Below are 20,250 nucleotides of genomic sequence, written 5' to 3'. Positions count from 1 at the left end.
TCATGACTTATTTGTACAAGAAATAAAAAGTTAAATCATCCAAAGGGTGACTACTTATTTTAGCCGGTAAGGTGAAATTTTTTAAAATTAAGAATACTTTTTTATTGGTCTTGCATAATCATTTTTTATAAACTTGAATTGTGGGTTTTCTTAGCTTCCAGACTTTGTCATCAAAATTAGCAATAATAAAAAAACACTTTAGATAAGGCAGTCTGTATTGAATCAATTAAATAACTGAATTTTTTAGCAGATCTTATTGACCCCGCCTCTCGCGCTGACTGCTGAAGGCGGGCACCAGCCCCTTCACCAGCCTGCCAAGGATTAGTGTGTTAGAATATGGATGGATGGATGAATAGATCCTACTGTATTGAAATGCACATGTATTATCAAAACCTCTTCCAGCAATGGCCCCTGACTTAAGTCCTAGTTTGAGGAAACCAAAGGCGTCGGCTGACAGTGATCTCCATTTCTGAAGCAAAAAACAAACCTTTTGTGCTCGTGCCTCCGAAATATGACAGACATATGGGGGGAAAAAATCAGTCTGAAGGCCTTAGATTTCCTCTTTGTTTGCCCGCTGACGACGTTAACACCCAAACGCCTGATCTATTCTAATGTGAACTCCACTGTCAGTCACATATGCAGGCGGATGGCTAGCGATAGCATTTGAATGAACCCTGCTATTATGGCAGGCAGGGGATATTACACTGAATCATCAGCCACATCCACTGTGTCTCTGTTTGTATTGCGCTTGAATAACAGTAATCTGAAATCATTTTGCAACTAAAACAGATGAATGCCACAACATTTTTAAGGCTGTGAGGATTTTGCACAAGTTTATTTATTTTTTTTAAAGTTTCGCTACAAATCTTTTTGATGATTTGGACATGAACACATAAGAGACCTTTCTGGACAACGTGAAAGGTTAATTCTTCCAATTATACTGTCAATTCAACATGTGAACTCTTCTTTGAGTTCACATTTTGAATTTTTGCAAGAATCTTGCCTGTTTTCACAAAGCAGCCAGCATGGAGGCAGACATGAAAGTGCCTTCGATGTATTATTGTCCTTACCAGCATGAATTTTCACCATGCAGTGTGATCTTTGCTGAAAATAACCTCTTGTTACATCACACCACTTTCAAGAATCGAATGGAGTAAAAATCTCAATAAAAAAAAAAAAACACAATTGGTGGTAATATTTGACAAAAAAAGTGTACTTTCCTTGAATAGTAGGCAAACCATACCATAACCGACAATGTGCTTTTCTTTTATTTTCTTCTTAGTGTTACATGTTCCACATGTACGTGGGAGTGCGAGCAGGTGGCGGGATTGGTGACGAGATCGAGGATCCTGCTGGAGACGAGTTCGAAGTCGAACGGATCGTCTTTGATATTACGTTTTTCTTTTTTGTCATTGTCATCCTGCTCGCCATTATCCAGGGTGAGTCCCACGTCGGAAATATCGTTCCCGCATGTGTGCAAACAAACCGCTGCAGTCTGCAGGTTGTTAGCCGCAGCATGCCTGAGACTCATAGAAATAGCTTTTATTCAAACAATTTTAGAGTGAATCGTGTCATGAATTTTTCATGTGGGATTGAAAAGTCGGCCGTGTATCTCTTCATCCCTCAGTGCCAGGTGTTATTCACATGAAATGACAGTTTTCAGTGCACAGTTACACAGTTTTGTCCCTTTCTTAGGCTTAATAATTGATGCCTTTGGTGAGCTTCGAGACCAGCAGGAGCAGGTGAAGGAGGACATGGAGGTAAAGGTCGATAAAAATATCAAGATATAATTTTAATATCTACACTAAGCAAAAACTTAAGTCAATCTTGTCGAGGTTATGAATTATTAAAGACAGATGCTCTTTTAACCACACAGTCCTCGGATGTCTTAAAGTATGACATCAACATTCGGCTGATCCGTCTTATCGCCTGACATGACCTTTGACATCAGCTTCATTTGATAAGTTCTGTTGAAGTTAGAGCTGACACTGTGCACAAATGTTTATAAATAAAATTACAAGTTGCACGGACGGTTCTAAATATATCAGCATAGCTGCTGCGCAGTCTGGAAAGTGTGAAACTTGATGTTTGAAATCCCGGTTTTGGAATAAATGTAAAAAGAAAAATATAGTAGCTCTTTGTCTAAAAAGTCCATCAGTTCATCCATCCATCCGATAGCGTACACATCCATTCATTTGACAATTTGTCTATCTGCCTGTCCTTCATTTCTATCATTCTGTGGTTCTTCCAGGTTCCACTGCACTCATACTTGTCTTAAATCCCCTGTGAACATTTCTATTTAAACATAAAAAGGCCTGAGCATTCTGGTAACAATGTTTTCATCTATTGTCAAGTTCAGTCTACAAAATCTCATTACTTGCAGTTGTTGAGCTAACATTTGCATGCAAAAAGTATTCTAATGGAGTCTTTGGACTAAATTGCCACTAGACAGCCATCCTCGGCTAGATGCTGCAAAGAAGACCAGCATAGTTGAAAGGGAGAGGCAGGCCGACTCTCGGCAACAGCAGCTACGGTTTGTGGTGGAAACGGTCCAACAAAAACGAGAAGCAAGTCACCAAACGCAGCTTTGATTATTACACCCAGGAAAAAGTTGAAGATATGTACTGAAAAACCAAGCATAAAGAATTGTTTTGTGTCATTGAACAGTTCTGGCCACTGATGCTCGGTGGTCTCACTCCAGTCATCATATGCATTGCAGTATTCACAAAGAAAACAAAAATGAAGGAGAAATGGTGGAGGGGCATGGTTCAGCACACCAAAAAAACAATTCAAGAGGAATTCAAGCAGCAGAAAAATGTTTTCTGGACTGCTGAGTGCTGAAGCGAACAAAACCAAGCAGAGGCTTTGAAATGTTACAAGTATGACTAAATTATGTCAACATATGGCTCAATGTTGTCAAGGTTTTTATGGCATAAATAATGAATTTGTTTTGTCATGTAGTTCCAGTTCTCAGTCTCTTTGGCAATTATGATTTTACACCTTTTTCCCAGTTGCTACATTTTTGCAGCACTCAGTAATAATAAATGTGGTTCAGCTGCTACTTTCAGCCTCGCATAATTATTTGTTGTTAGTATGAGTGACCCAACACACATATTGCATTAAGCCCCAAAACAAACATTTTACCATTGTTGTTTTTCTGTCGGCATGTTTCAGCCAAAAAAATCCTCTGTGGGGACAGGAAGAGTAAATTACAACATTAAATGGTTATTGCTAGAAAACTAAATCCAGCATTTTTTGTCACAGAGCACAATGTCTCTGGTCTTAGTGCTTAGATGTAAGAATTATTTTTTTTTTTGATGTTCTTTATTTTATTCTCTTTTTTATGTGTTGAATGAGTCATGAGTTCTTACTTCTTCCCTCCGCAGACCAAATGTTTCATATGTGGAATAGGAAGCGAGTACTTTGACAAGATTCCTCACGGCTTTGAGACTCACACTCTGCAGGAGCACAACTTGGCCAACTATCTGTGAGTTTTCCGCTGGCTACTGCAGCATGTATGCTTGCAATCCTCTAAATCCAAAAATGTATAAATCAAATACAGAGCATTTAAAGTTCTGCTCAAAAATCACACGGTTTAGTTGACTAAATTGTGAGTACCTTTCAAGACAATTAGTTGAACAAAACAGGAAATAAAAATTGACATTGTTTTATTTATTACTCATGTCATTTTAAAGGTTGCCTTTTTGTTGTAATTGAATCTTGTCTTAACGTTTTTAGCGCTTTTCTGTATTTAAATTTTCTAATGGATCAATCTGGACCTGCTGATTAAGAACATGAATGATTACAAGTATAGTCAACATAAATCCAATAGTTTTTTTTTAATTCAAATCACTATATTTCAGATACTTTATCAAAAATGCAGTGCAGAACTACACTTAATGAAAATGAGACATGCTAAAACGGACAGCATTGTCATAAAAATGTAGCAGCTTATAATGAATATACATATATTAAACCAGGATTAATGAAAAAATCCTACATTTAAATATATCATAATACAGTATAGTAAGAAAATGTGTGGGGATAAAGAGCTAGTTTCAGTAATGTCCAGAGGTGCTGCATGTGGAAGAAATATATAATTGACTTCTACTTGGTTTATAAGACATTAGGTCTAAATTTTTAATGCTCTATATCTCTGAGACAAGCTCTGACATTGAGCTTATTCAATAAAGCAGATTCTACTTCCTTTTGTTTTCTGACATAGCTCACAGCTACATTACAAGTCATTTCTTCAAAGCAGACAAAAATGACACAATAACTGGAAGTCTCAAATCTACTTTCAAATTGAAAGTTGCCCATTAAACCTAAATTGCAGAGAGGAAAATCTAGATTAGTATTGTGATTGTTTCCAACTTATTTTCCAATAACCCTCAAGGCACTATTATTTTCTGTAAAATGCAAACTGTATTTTGTCCCAACAAGAACTTCTGCAGGACAGCCTCGACACGAGAAAACTTTGTCTTCCTTCTGCAGCGAATTAGCTGTTGCTACTGCACTATGACGCAAACATGGGACTGCTGTTTTGTTCAGTTTGTCTATGTCGATGTGTGCCTGTCCCCATCGAATAAACTTAAAATAAAAAAATGTTTTTATGCTGAGCAGTTTATTTAAGCACTATTTCATTGTGGGATCAGGCATATGGGGACAAAACCTACAGAAAACGTTGTTCTCATGCATCATTAGCTTTGCAGAGTTTATGTCTTCCAAATAGCCGTACAGGACAGACAGTCAGAGCTGCAGCAGCTATTTCATTCTTTTTCTTTACATTTATTGTCGTATGACATAGTCACACACACACTATACAAAAACTGGGTGTTTAGAATAGAGTTTAGTTAGGGACGTAGTCACCAAATATTTAAAAAAATGTTTTCACAGTTGTAGTTAAAACCTTTAAACCTTAAAATAGTATCTCTAAATACGTTTGTCTTCTGGTAAATTCAGGAACGTCCCGGTTAAAACATGTTGGCATTCTGCAAACAAAAAAAGTGGGGAAAACGTGCCTCTGCCCCAGATTGGGGAGAGGCTAGGGTTATTTTGCATGTTGCAAAGTTGCTTCTTCACCAATTGCCACTTCCCAGAGCTACCCGAGTCCAATTATGGTGGAATCCCTGAAATGCTGTTGCAGCTGTTGACTGACTGACTTTTCCTACTCATCATTATACATATATGGTAGTTCTTCCTGTGACATTTTGTCCCACGTGAAAAAAAAAATACAACTTGGATAAACTGAATGATCCATTGTTTTCAACATTGCTAGATGCACTAACAAAGTCACTAAGTTAATATTTGCAAGCATTAATACAAATATTTACCCTTCCAGTTATATTTTGTTCTTGAAAATGGATTCAAATTATATTCATAATCAGCACAGCCCAACAAGATATATTTCTACACAAATATCTTCTTCTCTGCATAAAATTTTAGAACACTGTAACACTTTTCCCATCATTTGTGCCCTTGCAGATTTTTCCTGATGTATCTTATTAACAAGGATGAAACTGAACACACGGGACAGGTATGATAATTATTTCCTGTTTTATAGTGCAACCGAAGATGGAATTAGGTGGCCACTTTATAGGCCCCCAGGCAGTTTAACTGTCAGTGAAAGATCACGTCTCTTTTAATTTATTCATCGCCAACACTCCGCCCCCATGTCTCGGTAACCTATTAATTCCAGCATTTGCTACGATAATGACAATCTGTAGTGTAACCTTTTCGAGTAAGGATGAATTTGCATTCATGCAATCTCTCTAAAGCCACTGTATCACCCTAGGTGTGCACAGTTAATGGTGATGATCCATTCCATGCCGGGCAAGTTCCCCATAATTTACAGCTTCTTTTTCTTCTGACTGATATCATTTTGCATTAAATTTCTACTGCAAAGGGGGCACATTGGGTTTTAAGCCTGTTATTATTTTACCGAAGATGCATTTTCTCGTTTTTGTAGCATATCAATGGCCTGTTGCACGGAGCAACAAAACATGCTTCATTTTTCTTCCACTTCCTTGTAATGAGCTTTAATATTTCTGTCACTGGTTGTGTCTTTGTCTATGAAACGATTGCGCATCAGAAGAGATAAGAACTTTCTAGTCTTCTCAGGCAACGAGTATTAAATCATTCCTCTTTTTTTTCTCACTTTATAATTTAGATTTTGGCACAGAGTGTCTCCAATATGCTGCTGTGCAATCAACCAAAAAAAAAATCTTCTTTTTTTTTTAGCTTTGTGAAACAGTTTAACATTTGGGTGATATTTCCAAATCGAAATGAAGGTTGACACTTATTTCTAGATTTTATTTTTTTTCATTCTGGGGTTTAATCTTCTCTGGTGGTATATTTAAAGGGCATGCATTATCATTTGTGTAACTTTTGCTTTCCAATTGTGTTCAGGTGTCTAGCACATTGTGAATCAAGAAATATATTTTAAAATATCTTAAAAGAGCATGGATTTATGATGGTGTTGATATTTCATTAGAAATGCTGATTTTAGACCTCATTGTATAAGAAATGTTCACTCTAGTCACAAGTAGTGATAGCAAAGTCTCCAGTTTAAACTTGAGTTCATTAACTGAAGATATACAGTACAGACCAAAAGTTTGGACACACTTTCTCATTGAATTCAATGAGAAGGTGTGTCCAAACTTTTGGTCTGTACTGTATATGGTGATTTATCCAGTACAAAGAAGGAAGTCAAGGGAAATGTCTAAGCAGCAGCTTGAAAACATAGCATACCGACACCCTATAGAGGGATTTAAAAGCACTATGGTGGCAAATGACTGCTTATGTTATGAACTGTAACTTTTAACTGTGATCAGCAAAATCCTGTCAGCATTGAGATGAATGTAATTTCTGCTCCATTTTTGACCTGCGTTGCTTTCTGTGTCTCATTCAGTGGTTGTGTACGTCACTTTTTTTCCTACATATTCAGCCCATGTTTAACTGAATTGCAGCTATGAAACTAGCAAGAATTTATCCTGTCATGCTACCTAAACACCATCAGTCATATAGTTTCTTCACAAGATTAAAAGCTCACTTCGGACTGATGCTACGATTGATAGATGAAAAGAAAGTTGAAATACTAATATAGAATTAGATGGGAGCCGCAGTCAAACACTTTCCCTTTCATTTGCCTCAGGCACGGAGGGAAAAAAAAGAGCTGTAGTTGAAGATGATTATCTTAACTAAACATGTATCAGCATCGTTTTCAGAGAGCGGTTATAGATTTAACTTGTAGACAGAAGAAATAAAAAGTAAAAACCACTCCAACGTAAGCCTCTTCTCGCATCCAAACGTCATGCTCACAAACTGCAGCTGCAATCACCTCGGTCATTTCAAAATATGTTGTGTTTTTATTAGCTCTAAAATTGTATATATGTTCTTATAAATGTTTCTTCACTCAACATAAAGAAGGAAAATCTCAGTTCCATTCGTTTTGTACACTGTGTAAACTCTTCTTGATCTGAATGTGTTCTTGATCCAGTGAACTTGTATCACAAAGATGGAACTTTGTGATAAGTGACGACTGTGTTGACTTTTCAGGAATCCTACGTGTGGAAAATGTACCAGGAGCGTTGCTGGGAATTCTTTCCTGTGGGAGACTGTTTCCGTAAGCAGTATGAGGATCAACTCGGCTGACAGAACATCCAAGAGGTCAAAAGCCTCCCAACATAGTGTTATTGCACGGGAGCCACATTGCTTGTTGCCTTTTGACTCAGTAAATTACCTTAAATTTGCCTGTTTATGTTAATCTGATATTAGTTTTTGGAGTGATTTATTTTTCCCCAAACAGACTGAACTCTGATCTGACATTGAATAAATGACTCGGAATCAAAAGAATGACAACCGCTTGTTTATGTTCTGATCTAAAATAATGTGATTTTTGCTTGGCGAGTCTTGTGGGTCAGAACCTACTCATTTCAGATGTTTATGTCCCCAGATGTGTTCAGAGTGATGTGACTGGACTCGTTATTTCACACAGTCGAGACTGGCATTCCAAATTCATGGCCAGGGCAATCATTTCTGGCTTAAAACATCTCTTGTTTTCTGAATAAATTGTTTTGTCTCACGGTTTGATAACCATTCCCTCTGTGGGGTACCCACAGATAAACAATGTCCCTTCTGGCTCTTACTGTTTTTAACCTATGCTGTTGTGAAACTCCCTCTCCTGTCTCTTCAGGATCGCTCCGCTCCTCCTGTGATCACTTCTAATCCTTCCTGCCTTTTCCCTCCTGCGCTCTCTTCATCCCTCAGATTCACCTATTTTCCCATCTTATTACCAGCTACATTGTCGGTTGCTGTCAGATGTCTCCTGGCTCAGCTCAAAGCTCTGTTGTCGAAATAGATTATCAGCCTTAATGATGAGTTGGATGGATTTCTCTAATGACCAGAAAAAAACAAACAAGATTTGTGGATTTCATGGGTGTAACCCATTGACTAAAATAGTCTTACAGATTTTGTTAAACAGCTGAAACACATCGAGTTCAACAGCAGGATGACAGCTGCAGGAGGGCCACCCACAAACTCTGTCCTCATTATGCAAGTGTCAAACACTGAGCCTACAATACTATGCATACTGATATCTGATGCTTTTAAGTGTATATCCGCAACAATCATTCAAAGATTGACCAGGAAATGAGCTGAGAAAAAAAAAGCTTTTTTTAAAATTTATTTTCAGCTACATAATTTACAACCAGAACCCTTTGTAATCCACTTGCGACTGCAGTAATAACACAAATGAGTTTTCACCTTCCCATCTAAAAATCAAAATAGACCCATCTAAGATTGTTTAGAGTAAATTTTCAAATGGGAGATGTAAGAACAAGTTGTAGTTTACCTGTTTTTATCTACAGTGTTTTATGAAGACATTCTGTAACATGTTTTTTTTTTCTCTGTAGAATACAATGTTTTTATTGTCACTATATACATGTACAATGAGATTCAAAACTCCAGTTTCAGGGAAAACATCTAAAATAGAAAAATAAATATGATGCCATATAAAAAGTAAGCTAAAAATAAATGGTGTAAAGGATGTGGGCTGTTGCATAGTGTTTGGGAGTCAGTGGAGAGAAACCGAGGGTTGGACTATAACATTTATGGACTGTAAGTCCATGAATGTTATAGGAATGGAAATGGCTTTTGGTAAAAATGGCTTTTGGTAAAAAGCTTGTATTGGTTTTGCCTGTGTTTTTTGTGCACTATCCTGGCAGCTTAGACAGATAATGTGACTGGACTTATTACCTTTCAGTGTCATTAGCAGATTTGATTATATAAAGAGTCAAACTGTTCATCGATGTACAAAGATCTTAAAGACGTGAAAGATCTATGTGGTCAGAAACCATGTCTGTGGGAATTACTGGGAGGAATTGATCAGAAAACCCTGATTGCTTTAAGAACTGATTTACAAATATTAACACTGGAAACCCCTTTTGAAGACAATGACATTGACCCTCAAATTAAAAATACTTATTCAGTTTAAGATCTTGATGTCTCTCTAGAAACAAATCTAAAATGTCAGTAAAATATAAATGAAGTCATCTGCTTACCGGGGAAATCCCTGATAATCTGGTAATCTCTGGATGTTTTCTGTCAGATGTGATTCAAACACGACTTATCATTGAATGTCCTTACTTACATACTTAAATTGTAAATACAGGATGGTCATGTTTTTGTCTTATTTGGCATGTAAATAATTTATGGAAGTGACAAAATCTAAAGTATGATGGAAATGCAAAGGTCTTACTTTCTCATACTCCTTTTCAATTTGTTTTGCATGTCTGATACGTTTTGCTCCTGTTTTTTCTTTTTTTTTTAACTTAGGTTCAAAACAAATTCATGAACTCAAACTAAATAAAAAAACCCACTAGTTTTCAAATAATTCATGCCGATTCACTTGTGAAGACAAAAGCTACCAGGGCATTCTACACAGTCTACAGAATTGATTTACAGCCTAATCAACCTTTAGACTGGAGAGTGAGGAATAGGAGGCAACCTCTAATCACAAGCTTACCATAGACTGAAATTTAGCCTGTTCTTATGAACATAAAAATCAATCATGCCGTCATAACATCGAACCCACAGAAATCAGACCCCTTTTTTCAGTTCCCCTGGTGAAACAGGACACAGTTTTGGAAGTAGCCTACCACCAAATTGATTTTCCCGGACGTCTGCTTTTGAAGCAGGGGACCTCACGTCTCCCGAAACAAACCCAAATAAAATATACCGAGTGTTCAAAACTTAATTGCCACATTTGGTGGATCAAACGATATTGTGGACAAGATGGATGTCCTTTGGTTCCTGCCAGACGTCGTCTTCTATCTCCTTCCTGATCTTTTCTTTTCTTTCTGCAGTTGAATAATGCCAAGGCTTCCCACATGGTGGGCCTATTTATATCTACTGGTATACTTTCAGAGAGGCGCGTCAAGAGAGTTATCTTGAATTGCATGGAGCACGCTCAATTTTTATGTTCACCGGGATATGCAAAGCAAACTCAAAGCCCCAAATGCTTCACCTTTTCATGCAGGACAGTCTGTTTTTTGTGTGTTTTCTGCTAATATAAGAGCCGGATAACAAAAATACATAGAAATTAAAGTGCAACATAAAGAAAAATCCACTCTATTACATGCTTACGTAAAGGAGTTTGTACATATCTATCATAGGACGATTGAACATGAATTTTAGGTACCATCTAATTACTCCAACAACAAAGTCAGACTTTGCCTTAAATGGGATTGCACTATGCATGACAGAGTTTATATCTTCCCAAGGCAATTTTATGTGGAGTGTAACGGCAGGGACTGATGGTATGTAACCTTGTTTTGTGTCATGGTTAGTTACACAAAATGTTTAATTTAAGTTCCATTCATTAAAAATGAAAACATGGAAAGTCTGCTAACTGGTTTATACAGCAGTTAAAGCACTTAGATGCAGCATGCTGATAATAAAATCGGTTTGCTGTCTGTAAAAAAAAAAAAAAGAACGTCCTTGAAGAGGCTTGCAGCATTCATGTATTAACAGTTTCATGTTAAACAGTTTCAACATTGAAATCTTTCAGTCAGTACTTACCTGAGGTATGTTGGCATCTGCTTTAATTAATCCAGGAAATGTGTTTCAAGTGGAGGGACGGACAAAGCTGTTTCCTGTGTCATCAGTCTTATTCTGCTTTTATGTACCCGATCAAGCCTTACTTTTAATTTACGTTTATTTTGTTACCTCCCAGCTCTACTGAAAAACACATTTTGCCCTTTCTATGTTTATCTATTGCATAACTTCTGATTAGTAAAAATAAATAGTATTATGTTTAAATGCCACATTTGAAAAGACAAATTGATTTTTTTACTTCAGTAAATTGGAAATCGATGGGTATTTGACACTAAACAACATCAAAATAATTTAGCAAACTTCATGTTTTAAGTGTTTTTACCACCTGGAGAAACCAATAATTTTTGCTGGATAATTGGATTTGACCAATTTGTTTGATAAAACTTTTTATCTGCCTCCAGTTGTAATTTTCTGAAATTATTTTAAAAATTATTCTCTTTTGATCTATTGGGCCCTGGCATCTCAAAATAGTTGGAACACGTGACTTTTTTTTTTTTAGTCTTTTCTGACCTGTACCACCCACAATGCCTTATGTATATCAGGATAATCTATAACAGCTTTATAGTAGAAATGTTTATATATTGCAAGCCTTGGTTGAGGGTCATTACTGACCACGAAAAGAATCTCCTGGAAGTCATCGCAAAGATATTTCACAGGATGTTGTTGTTCTTGATATTTTACAAAAATAACATTGTAAAATGTTAAACCCAGCTTTGCTTCGCTGTTTCTTTGTCTTTTTTTCGTTGTTGTTATTGTGATTCATGAAACAACCAGAATTTAACACTTTGAGCATTGGATAGAAATTGGATAGAAATGCTGTGTCCGCATGCTGTGTTAGGTTTTGAGCTAACATGTCATTTTAACGCAAGCTAAGGGTGGATTCAATAGAAATCCAACAGATCCAACAAGCATTTCTAAACAAGTCATGTATGGGTTAAAAAGAATGATTCATCTTCTGTATAAGCTTTCACTACAGGGTGAAAAACATCTAGAGGCCATTTAAAGTGGAGAATTCACTAGTTCCTGTAGTTTTACTAGTTATTGTGATCAAGTGGAGAAAATGCAAAGTTCATGTCAGCTGATACAACTGTTTTCTGACTTTATTAAATTCAGGTAAAGTTAGGAATGTAGCAATAAAGGGGGGAGAACCATCCATAAAAAGATAATCATTATTTTATAATTGTATATACTGTATCTATATTTATAACACATATTTCCACATGTGGAAATGTGTGTATCACATGTGATTCACATGTGATACACATGTGATTTTACCACAAAACGTTCCAAAATCACACATATACATGTGATTCACATGTGGTTCACATCGTTCATAAATCATTCACATGAACAAAGTTGTGTGAACCACATGTGTGGTTTTCATGTGGTCACATGTGATTTTCATGTGATTTTTTTGTAAGGGCGGACACATAATCCCACCCTCTGCATCCCCGGCCCGTCTTTCTTCGCCTCAGGCCCTGGCTGGGCCCGCCAAAGTCTCGCTGCACCGATCTACGTCACCCTCCCAGCTCATCGTTCATCATCTCTCCATTTCACCACCGCCGTTCATCGCTCTGGTTCAGCCACGTCAACAGCTTCTCTCACTTCCGCATAGCCGCTGTGAACCCGCTCATCAGCACCTCCCATCGAATTTTTCCCGCTACGCCCGCCTCGGGCTTTCGGGGTAAGACGTAGCATTCATGATGTGCAACGCTAGGAAACGCAGGAACTTTTATTAGTCTATCATCTTCCCGAACTTGCAGGCACTATTCATATGCGTTTCAAATGCTTCAGGGCTTTTAACTGAATGAATGCATGAATAAATTAATAAATAGTAGCCTCCCTCCCAGCAGTGAGCCAAGGTGGATCACCAACCTCTTTTCTACAGCATCTCGCACTCATTTACTGTAACCAAGCCCCCAATATATTCCTTCTTGAACTTTATTATGCCCTGCACTGGACTTCCTGTCCCTTGCACCTGTTAAACACCATCTCATTGCATCACCGCATCACCCCAGCTGGCCTTAATCTACCAGCATCCTTCCATTCCACGCCTAGCGCCATCCCCAGCTGGCCTTTATCTGCCAGCTTCACATCACTTTCCCCCTTTTCACAGCAATGTCGCCTTTTACAGACTCAAGTCCCAGCCCGTAAGCCCGAGTTAGCGTAGCTTCTCCCACCTGCTCCTACTTTCCTCGTCGGGAATTCCCCGGCCTCAGCGCTCCCTTTTTGGGGGATGACTTTCTTAACCTACATTGGGAATGCTCATCCGAGCTCATTGCAATTCACAGCTCGATGTCCTCAGCCGAGGCCCAAGTGCCAAAGAACTTTAATTCATGTAGAGTACAGACAAAAGGTTTGGACACAACTGTGTGTCCAAACTTTTGGTCTGTACTGTATGTCAATAAACCCTTTTAATCGCTGTCTTTCTCCGTCAGAGTCTCTCCACCCCTATTGAAAAGTCAATAAAATGCTCCCCCTGTCAAAAATCCATCCACAAAACCTGATTTGTCCCCACATGTCGTGCAGGACCCCCCGCACCCCCAAACAATGAGAGTTGACCACCTCTCTTGAAAAGTCAATAAAATGCTCCTCCTGTCAAAAATCCACCCATATGGCCCAATGTGTCCCTATATGTACTGCAGGCCCCCCCCCCCACCCCAAACACAGAGGGTTGACCACCTCTCTTGAAAGTCAATAAAATGCTCCTCCTGTCAAAAATCCACCCATATGGCAAAATTTGTCTCCACATGTTCTCCACGACCTTCCCCCACATACTGAGGTCCTGCCTACGTCTTTCTCAAATGCTATCATTCCATCAGTCAAACATTAACAACCACATCCTTTTACTTTTTCGCTTTTCCATATGGAGTGATTAGAAGAGGTGGAAGATAAACAATATTTTGGGGTTTCTTCATAGACCTTGGGTTTGTGTCCTGAGATTTTAGTTTGATATTTCTTGACTCAATTGGCGGAAGATCATCTTTCTTTGAAAATGAGATCTCTTTAAGCTTATTTGTCAATTCTTTGATGTTGGCATCTTGCAGTTTTATTGTTGCTACATACGTTTTTATCTCTGCTTCTTGGGCTTTAATCTGTTTTCTGAGAGCTCTAATGTCGGTCTGACTCACCTGCATTTTATGCAATGTATCTTCCGGCAGATAGTCTAACTTAGACTTGAGATTTTTCACCACATCCTGCAGATTGTCCTCCTGAACCTTGAGATTCTCAATTTCTATGTCTTTCTCTTCCAGTGTTTTGGACAATCTGCGGTTCTCAGCGCGATACATTTTGAGTTTTTCCGTTTTCCTGTCGGTGTCTGGGAGAAGTATAATATCTCCTTTCTCTTCATCTAACCCTAACCTTTGCACCTTAGAATAAGTTGCTCTAACCATTTTAAATTTCTGAGCATTCTCATGGTGTCGCAGAACTTCCTTAGTGAGCTCCATAATCTTGCAATCCTGTTCGCGAATTAAATCTGCCTGTATTCCAATTTTTTTCTCATTAGAGTAAATTCCTTCTGTGGCTCTTTTGGTTTTTGTCAGAGCTTCTTCTCTCTCCATATTCAGTTTCATATAATCCTCCTGTGTACGCAGGAGGTCTTTTTCAAATTTGATCTTACTATCCTTGGAGCTCTGAATCGTTTCAGCCAGCTTTATCTTGACCTGCTCCACTTGATTCTTAAGTAACTCATTCTCTTGCTGGGACTTTTCTAGGAGTGTCTGGGTTTCAACAGCCTCTCTCTCAAGACTCGCTGTAGAAATTTCCAGTGTGTGTTTTTTTTTCTCCAGGATTGCTTTGTCTGTATGAGCCTGTTCAGATTTCTCCTGGAGGATTTGGTACTGCAAATCTAGTTTTGACAACTTCATCTCAAAATCATACAAAGACTTGTGTAGTGACGTTACTTCCTTTCGTAGGCTCAAATTTTCTTCATCTTTGTGTTTCATTCGCTGCATTGTTGTTTCTTCAATCTGGCGATTTCTTTTCACTTCCACTTCTGTCTCTTGTGCAGCTTTGCGTTGTCTCTTAATCTCCTCTTTATGAGCTTCGATTATCTTTTGTTTTGCATCCAATGCGGTCTTAAGATTGCCAATTGTGTTCTGTTTAGCTCTCATGACATATGACTGTTTTTTAAGCTCAACTTTAAGGGTCTCTGATTCATTTTTAAATGTGGTTGCTTTTAGGATAGACGCGTCTAACTGTAATTTCAATTTTTGGTTGTCATCCGTAAGCTCCTTCACCTGTTTTTCTGCGTCCAGCGCTCGTTCTTTGAACCTCTTCAGTGTTTGCACTAGCTCAGCCAGTTCGCGCCTCCGTCCGATTTCCGTAAAGAGAGAATATGACTTATCTGCAAGAGCTTGTTCCGTGTTTTTTAACTGACCTTCTAGTTCCTGAATTCGTTTGTCACTTTCCTGAAGTTTAGTCGAAATCCCTTCATATTTGTTAGTAAGTTTAAAATTTTTTACCTCTAGCTGTTTTATTTCTTTCTTCTGCGAACTTGTGATCTGTAGTTGCTTCCGTAAATCTTTTTCAGTTTGTTGTAGTCTCTCCTTGCACAGATAAGTTTCTGGTCGGTTGTCCTCTTGCTGTTTTGTTGTGTCTCTAGCTTTTTCACCCCCACTTTTCATAAGTTTCTTATGGGATCGGGGACTATTATCAGTTAATTGATCCGAGCTGGCCTTGGTCTGCGAATCTTGTGTTGAACGCTTCATTTTCTTCTTGTTTTTGGATAGCAATCGTTTTGCTTCTCTAAATCACAGAAAGTACTCTTACCTTGGAACTCTTGGAACTCAATGACTTTGACATAGTCAGGGTCATTGACTATATCAAAGTCATTGTCTATGTCATCACTATGTCATGAGTGATGTCATGATCTTTGTCCCCATGACATCACTGCTCCTGCAGCAGTACAGTGAACCCTCATTTTTCGAGGGAGTTACATTCCAAAAAGAACCCAGATAGGCAAAATCCACAAAGTAATTACCTTTTTTTTTAATAATTATTATACAATAAAATACTCCATAACAGAGGTGTGACCAAGTCACTGTGTTGCAAGTCTCAAGTCTTTGTCCTCAAGTCCGAGTCAAGTCTCAAGTAAAGACAGGCAAAAGTCGAGTCAAGTCTCAAGTCAGGAACCTTTAATTTCAAGTCATTTCGAGTCGTTTTTATTTTATTTTATTTTTATAATTTGCAATTATACAAAAAATTCAAATAATAGACCATTTGTTCGTTTTAAAATATGTATTTATCTCAAATGATAGAACATGTGTAGCTGAACACAAAGTATAAAAAACATTTTTAAATTGGACCACTTTATTGCCCAGTTCTGTTAAACTTGATATTCAATAAAAAAAGACGAAAATGCTGACATTTCCACAGCACAATACAAAGAACCATAACAGCAGTTTTTTCCTCTTTTCTCTGACCTGTCAAAACAATATATTGTCAATATAATTTCCCAACGTAGATGTCTTCAAATACACCAACCATCCTTAGATGATACTAGACCCGCTCATCATCATGATGGGACAGAGAGACTCTGTTCCCTGTGTTCAGGTCCAGAATCTGCTTTCTGTTCCGGAGCCCCGCTCACTATCCACCGGCTTCCTGAGCTAACACGGTGCACATTATTTGTGGAGGCATTTGAAGGACCGGATTTATGGTAAATCATCACCAATTTAACCCGGAGTACACATGCTAACACGAAGTTAGCTAAAGTCAACTATCTTACAGCAAAAGAAAAGTGCCACCTACCGATCTTTGTGAAGCTTCAAATGCTGGACAAAGTTGGACGTCGCGGCATCTCCATCCGATATTCTCTTCTTGCATGTTTTACAAGTTGCAGTTCGTTTTTTAGTCGAAAGTTCATAACCTACGTAGCCAAAAGAAATTACTCGCGGAAGCATATTCGAGCGGTTATTTCGTATTTCGTTCCCTGAGCTCTGTAGCTTTGCCGCGTTTTTTAAACGTCCAAATCCTGTTAATTTGATTGGTTGTGCTGCAGCTACGTACACATACATACATAAGGAGAGAGGAAAACCATAGTGACGGTCTGCGCATATTGATACGGAATGAGTGACATTCATTAATGACGCCACTTTATAAATAATGTGTTTTAAATTTTAAGACTTTGAGTAAAAAATATCAAGTCTTTTCAAGTAAACAGCTTCAAGTCGAGTCAAGTCCCAAGTCAATGGCATGAAAGTCAAAGTCAAGTCCGAGTCTTTGAGCATTTTTTCAAGTCAAGTCTCAAGTCGTGATTTTAACGACTCGAGTCCAAGTCATGTGACTCGAGTCCCCATCTCTGTTGCAAATTAATGAAGTTGAGGATTAAATTTTTTTATTTTAAGTTAACCTCCTTATTAGTCAGGTTCAGCTGTAAATGGCATGAAGTTTTGATTAATTCATTGAACGAAACATCAAAATGGTGCAGAAGAAATAAACATGTGGCTGATATCAGACAGAAATCTTGAGTGAAAAATACCTGAGTAGTGAGGATTTCAAATAGGCTTGGAGAATCAATCAATAAATCAATCAATCAGTTAAATTCTATTTGTATAGCACATTTCAGCAACAAGGCATTTCAAAGTGCTTTACATCATATAAACAAACACAAAAAAACAGTCATGCAACATAGAATCAACAATCGATACATTACATTTAACCAAATGCCAAGGTTAAATTCTTAATCGATTATGCTTCAAAGGCAACTCTAAACAGGTAAATTTTTAGTCTAGATTTAAAGGCACTCAGTGTTTCAGCAGTTTTACAGTTTTCTGGAAGCTTGTTCCAGATTTGTGGTGCATAGAAGCTGAATGCTGAAGTTGCTCCATGTCCTAAACATTGTCTCATAGAGGACCATCCAAGGTCTAGAACTGACATCAGTCCTCTAAACCTCCCGTGATTCGATCTCTGAATGTTTTCAATGGGATTTAGATGAGTGGAACTCAAGAATATTCAGGAAAGTCTGTCAAGATATTGATTATGTCAAATTTATTTGGTGTTTGAGTTTTTTGTTTGTTTTGATTAGCGTTCAGCTTCCCCTTTATTACCTCCAGTTGCTCCCTGTCTCTTAGTTACCTCACCTGTGAGTTTAAACTTCCCTGTTCTCTGGGCTGAAATAAACTCTTCTACTTTATGAAGATTGCTGCGCCTGGGTCCTCTATCTTCATCAAATCATGAAGTTTGGTGTGGAACAATGTGACTGGCCTGTCCTAACCTCAGCCTGATAAAACACCAACAGGATGAGTTAAAGTCAGGCATTCTCAACCAACATCAGTGTCTGACCTCTCCAATGTGATTTTACAGAAATGGTCAAGAAACACTTTTGTTTATGCCATAAGGGTTAGAACCGTTATAGCTGTTAAGGGTGAGCTGACATATCACTCCCTATCTATTAAGAATTAGATGTCACTTAATTTTATATATATGTGCATGTGAGAGAGCTGATATGCTGTGGGTGTGATGCAGAGTTAAAAACGCCACCAATAATTAAAGCAGCACACACAATAGCTTCTACAACGCATGATAAAATGTTATGCAACATTTACTCATGACGTCATGTTTCATGCTCTTCTGAGAAATCTTTGACATCATTACATCATGTTTTATAATAATGGGAGGCACACCGTTGTCATACTCAACAATAGGTAATCCATGAGGTGTGCATGTCAACAGTTAGTTATGCATATATGGCACTGTGAAATGACTGGATGTCCAGGGCTGAAATATTTTGAATCCTGCCTTAGCTTCTTCCTTGGTTTGTTTCCAAATACAGTATTTCATGGAGATAAAATCTGAGTCATAAATCAATGAGATGGGAAAGACAAACGAGTGTGTGTTGGGCGGATTGCAGCTATGAGGAAGCTTTTGTCTACCACAAACTTGACACCCGTGTTTGCACACTGGATTTGTAATTTTATAGCCAGTATTGATGAGATTGTGTTTAAAGACATTTTTTCATATTATTTTTTGTAATGACATAAAGATGTAATTAATAAGATTAGGAGGAAATGTGCAACTTTTGTTTCATCATAGACATGTGACAACATAAAAACATGATCAAGGTTCAAATTATCTTTGCATAATTTGTAGCAAAATGTTTTGTATTCATATTGCCTTCCCCACAAAGTATTCCAAAAGTTATTTCAGTCCCTTTTTTCTGACCTGTCCGAGAGAACTTGTATCTGGGCTTAAGGAAAGTTAAATCTTGTTCGTGCATCAAAAATAAGGCAAGTTCTTTCTTTTCTTTTTTTCAAGCCAGTAGTTGTTTTATGGATGGGAATTCTCAGAAGCTTAATCCTAGTAAATGCATCCACTAACTCATTCACAAACCTCAATTGTTTTATATTTCACCCTGATGCCACTGAGCAGTTTGGACCCTTGTGATATTGTTACAGCTATGAATCATTCTCATTCTACTAAAAAGAAGTAATTATCCCACAGTTTATTAAATATTTAAAGCCCTATAAAATTATTAGGATGACTTTGAAGTGTTAAAGTGCTGAAGAATGATCCATTAATGTTCCTTTCTGCAAAGACAAGATTATGAAGACCCTCATTTATTTTATTCCTCTGATATTATTCTGGTGTATTTCAGTTTATGTTACCAAAGTGGTTTTAAACGCAGCTTTTACGGGACTCGCAGGTGCAATTGAATGGAACTGCAATAATTCACAAGTTAAAGTCAATAATGGAAACACGACTGAAAAATCCTGTTGTGATTGAAGCAGATTAACTATTTTGAGTAGCCATTTTGTGTGTGACTATAAATAATTTACTTTGGCACTTAAAGGTGACTTAATGGATCCCTACTGTAGCAGTTTGAGGTTTCAGCCAACATCCATTTACCTGCATGATAAATCTAGAAATTGAGCATTAAAACAGTACATCACTGTTAAAATTATGCAATGCAGTGCTAGTCTATTTATATACATTTCATAATAAAGGTCATATTACTTTTAAGCTATTAAATAGCTGTTCTAATTTCCATACAGCCACAATAATTTTCAGAAGCAAATATTGAATGCATTTTTGAAGTTTTTGTGATTTTTTTTTTTTGTTGTTGTTGTCTTTCCTAATCCACACATACATACAATTACAATGACATCCGAGTGACGTTCTTTAACAGAAATA

The 20,250-nt window shown here is 37.6% G+C and overlaps 1 protein-coding gene across 3 annotated transcripts in view; it reads left to right on the top strand.

Moving 5' to 3' along the window:
• The window catches only part of LOC102238415 (ryanodine receptor 2-like), a 75,739-nt gene extending 66,729 nt beyond the window's left edge, over positions 1-9,010 (top strand). For all 3 annotated transcript variants that reach the window (XM_023327241.1, XM_023327238.1, XM_023327239.1), the window contains 5 exons: positions 1,283-1,439; positions 1,696-1,760; positions 3,387-3,487; positions 5,485-5,536; positions 7,558-9,010. In XM_023327241.1, coding sequence (XP_023183009.1) covers positions 1,283-1,439; positions 1,696-1,760; positions 3,387-3,487; positions 5,485-5,536; positions 7,558-7,653 — 471 coding nt within the window. In that variant the 3' untranslated portion in view covers positions 7,654-9,010. The remainder of the gene's footprint in view (positions 1-1,282; positions 1,440-1,695; positions 1,761-3,386; positions 3,488-5,484; positions 5,537-7,557) is intronic.
• The last annotated feature ends 11,240 nt before the right edge of the window (positions 9,011-20,250 follow it).

Source organism: Xiphophorus maculatus, chromosome 22 (assembly GCF_002775205.1).
Source record: "Xiphophorus maculatus strain JP 163 A chromosome 22, X_maculatus-5.0-male, whole genome shotgun sequence".
NCBI classification, from domain to species: domain Eukaryota; kingdom Metazoa; phylum Chordata; class Actinopteri; order Cyprinodontiformes; family Poeciliidae; genus Xiphophorus; species Xiphophorus maculatus.
The sequence above is the reverse complement of the archived record's forward strand: the minus strand, read 5'-3'. Positions and strand labels throughout refer to the sequence as shown.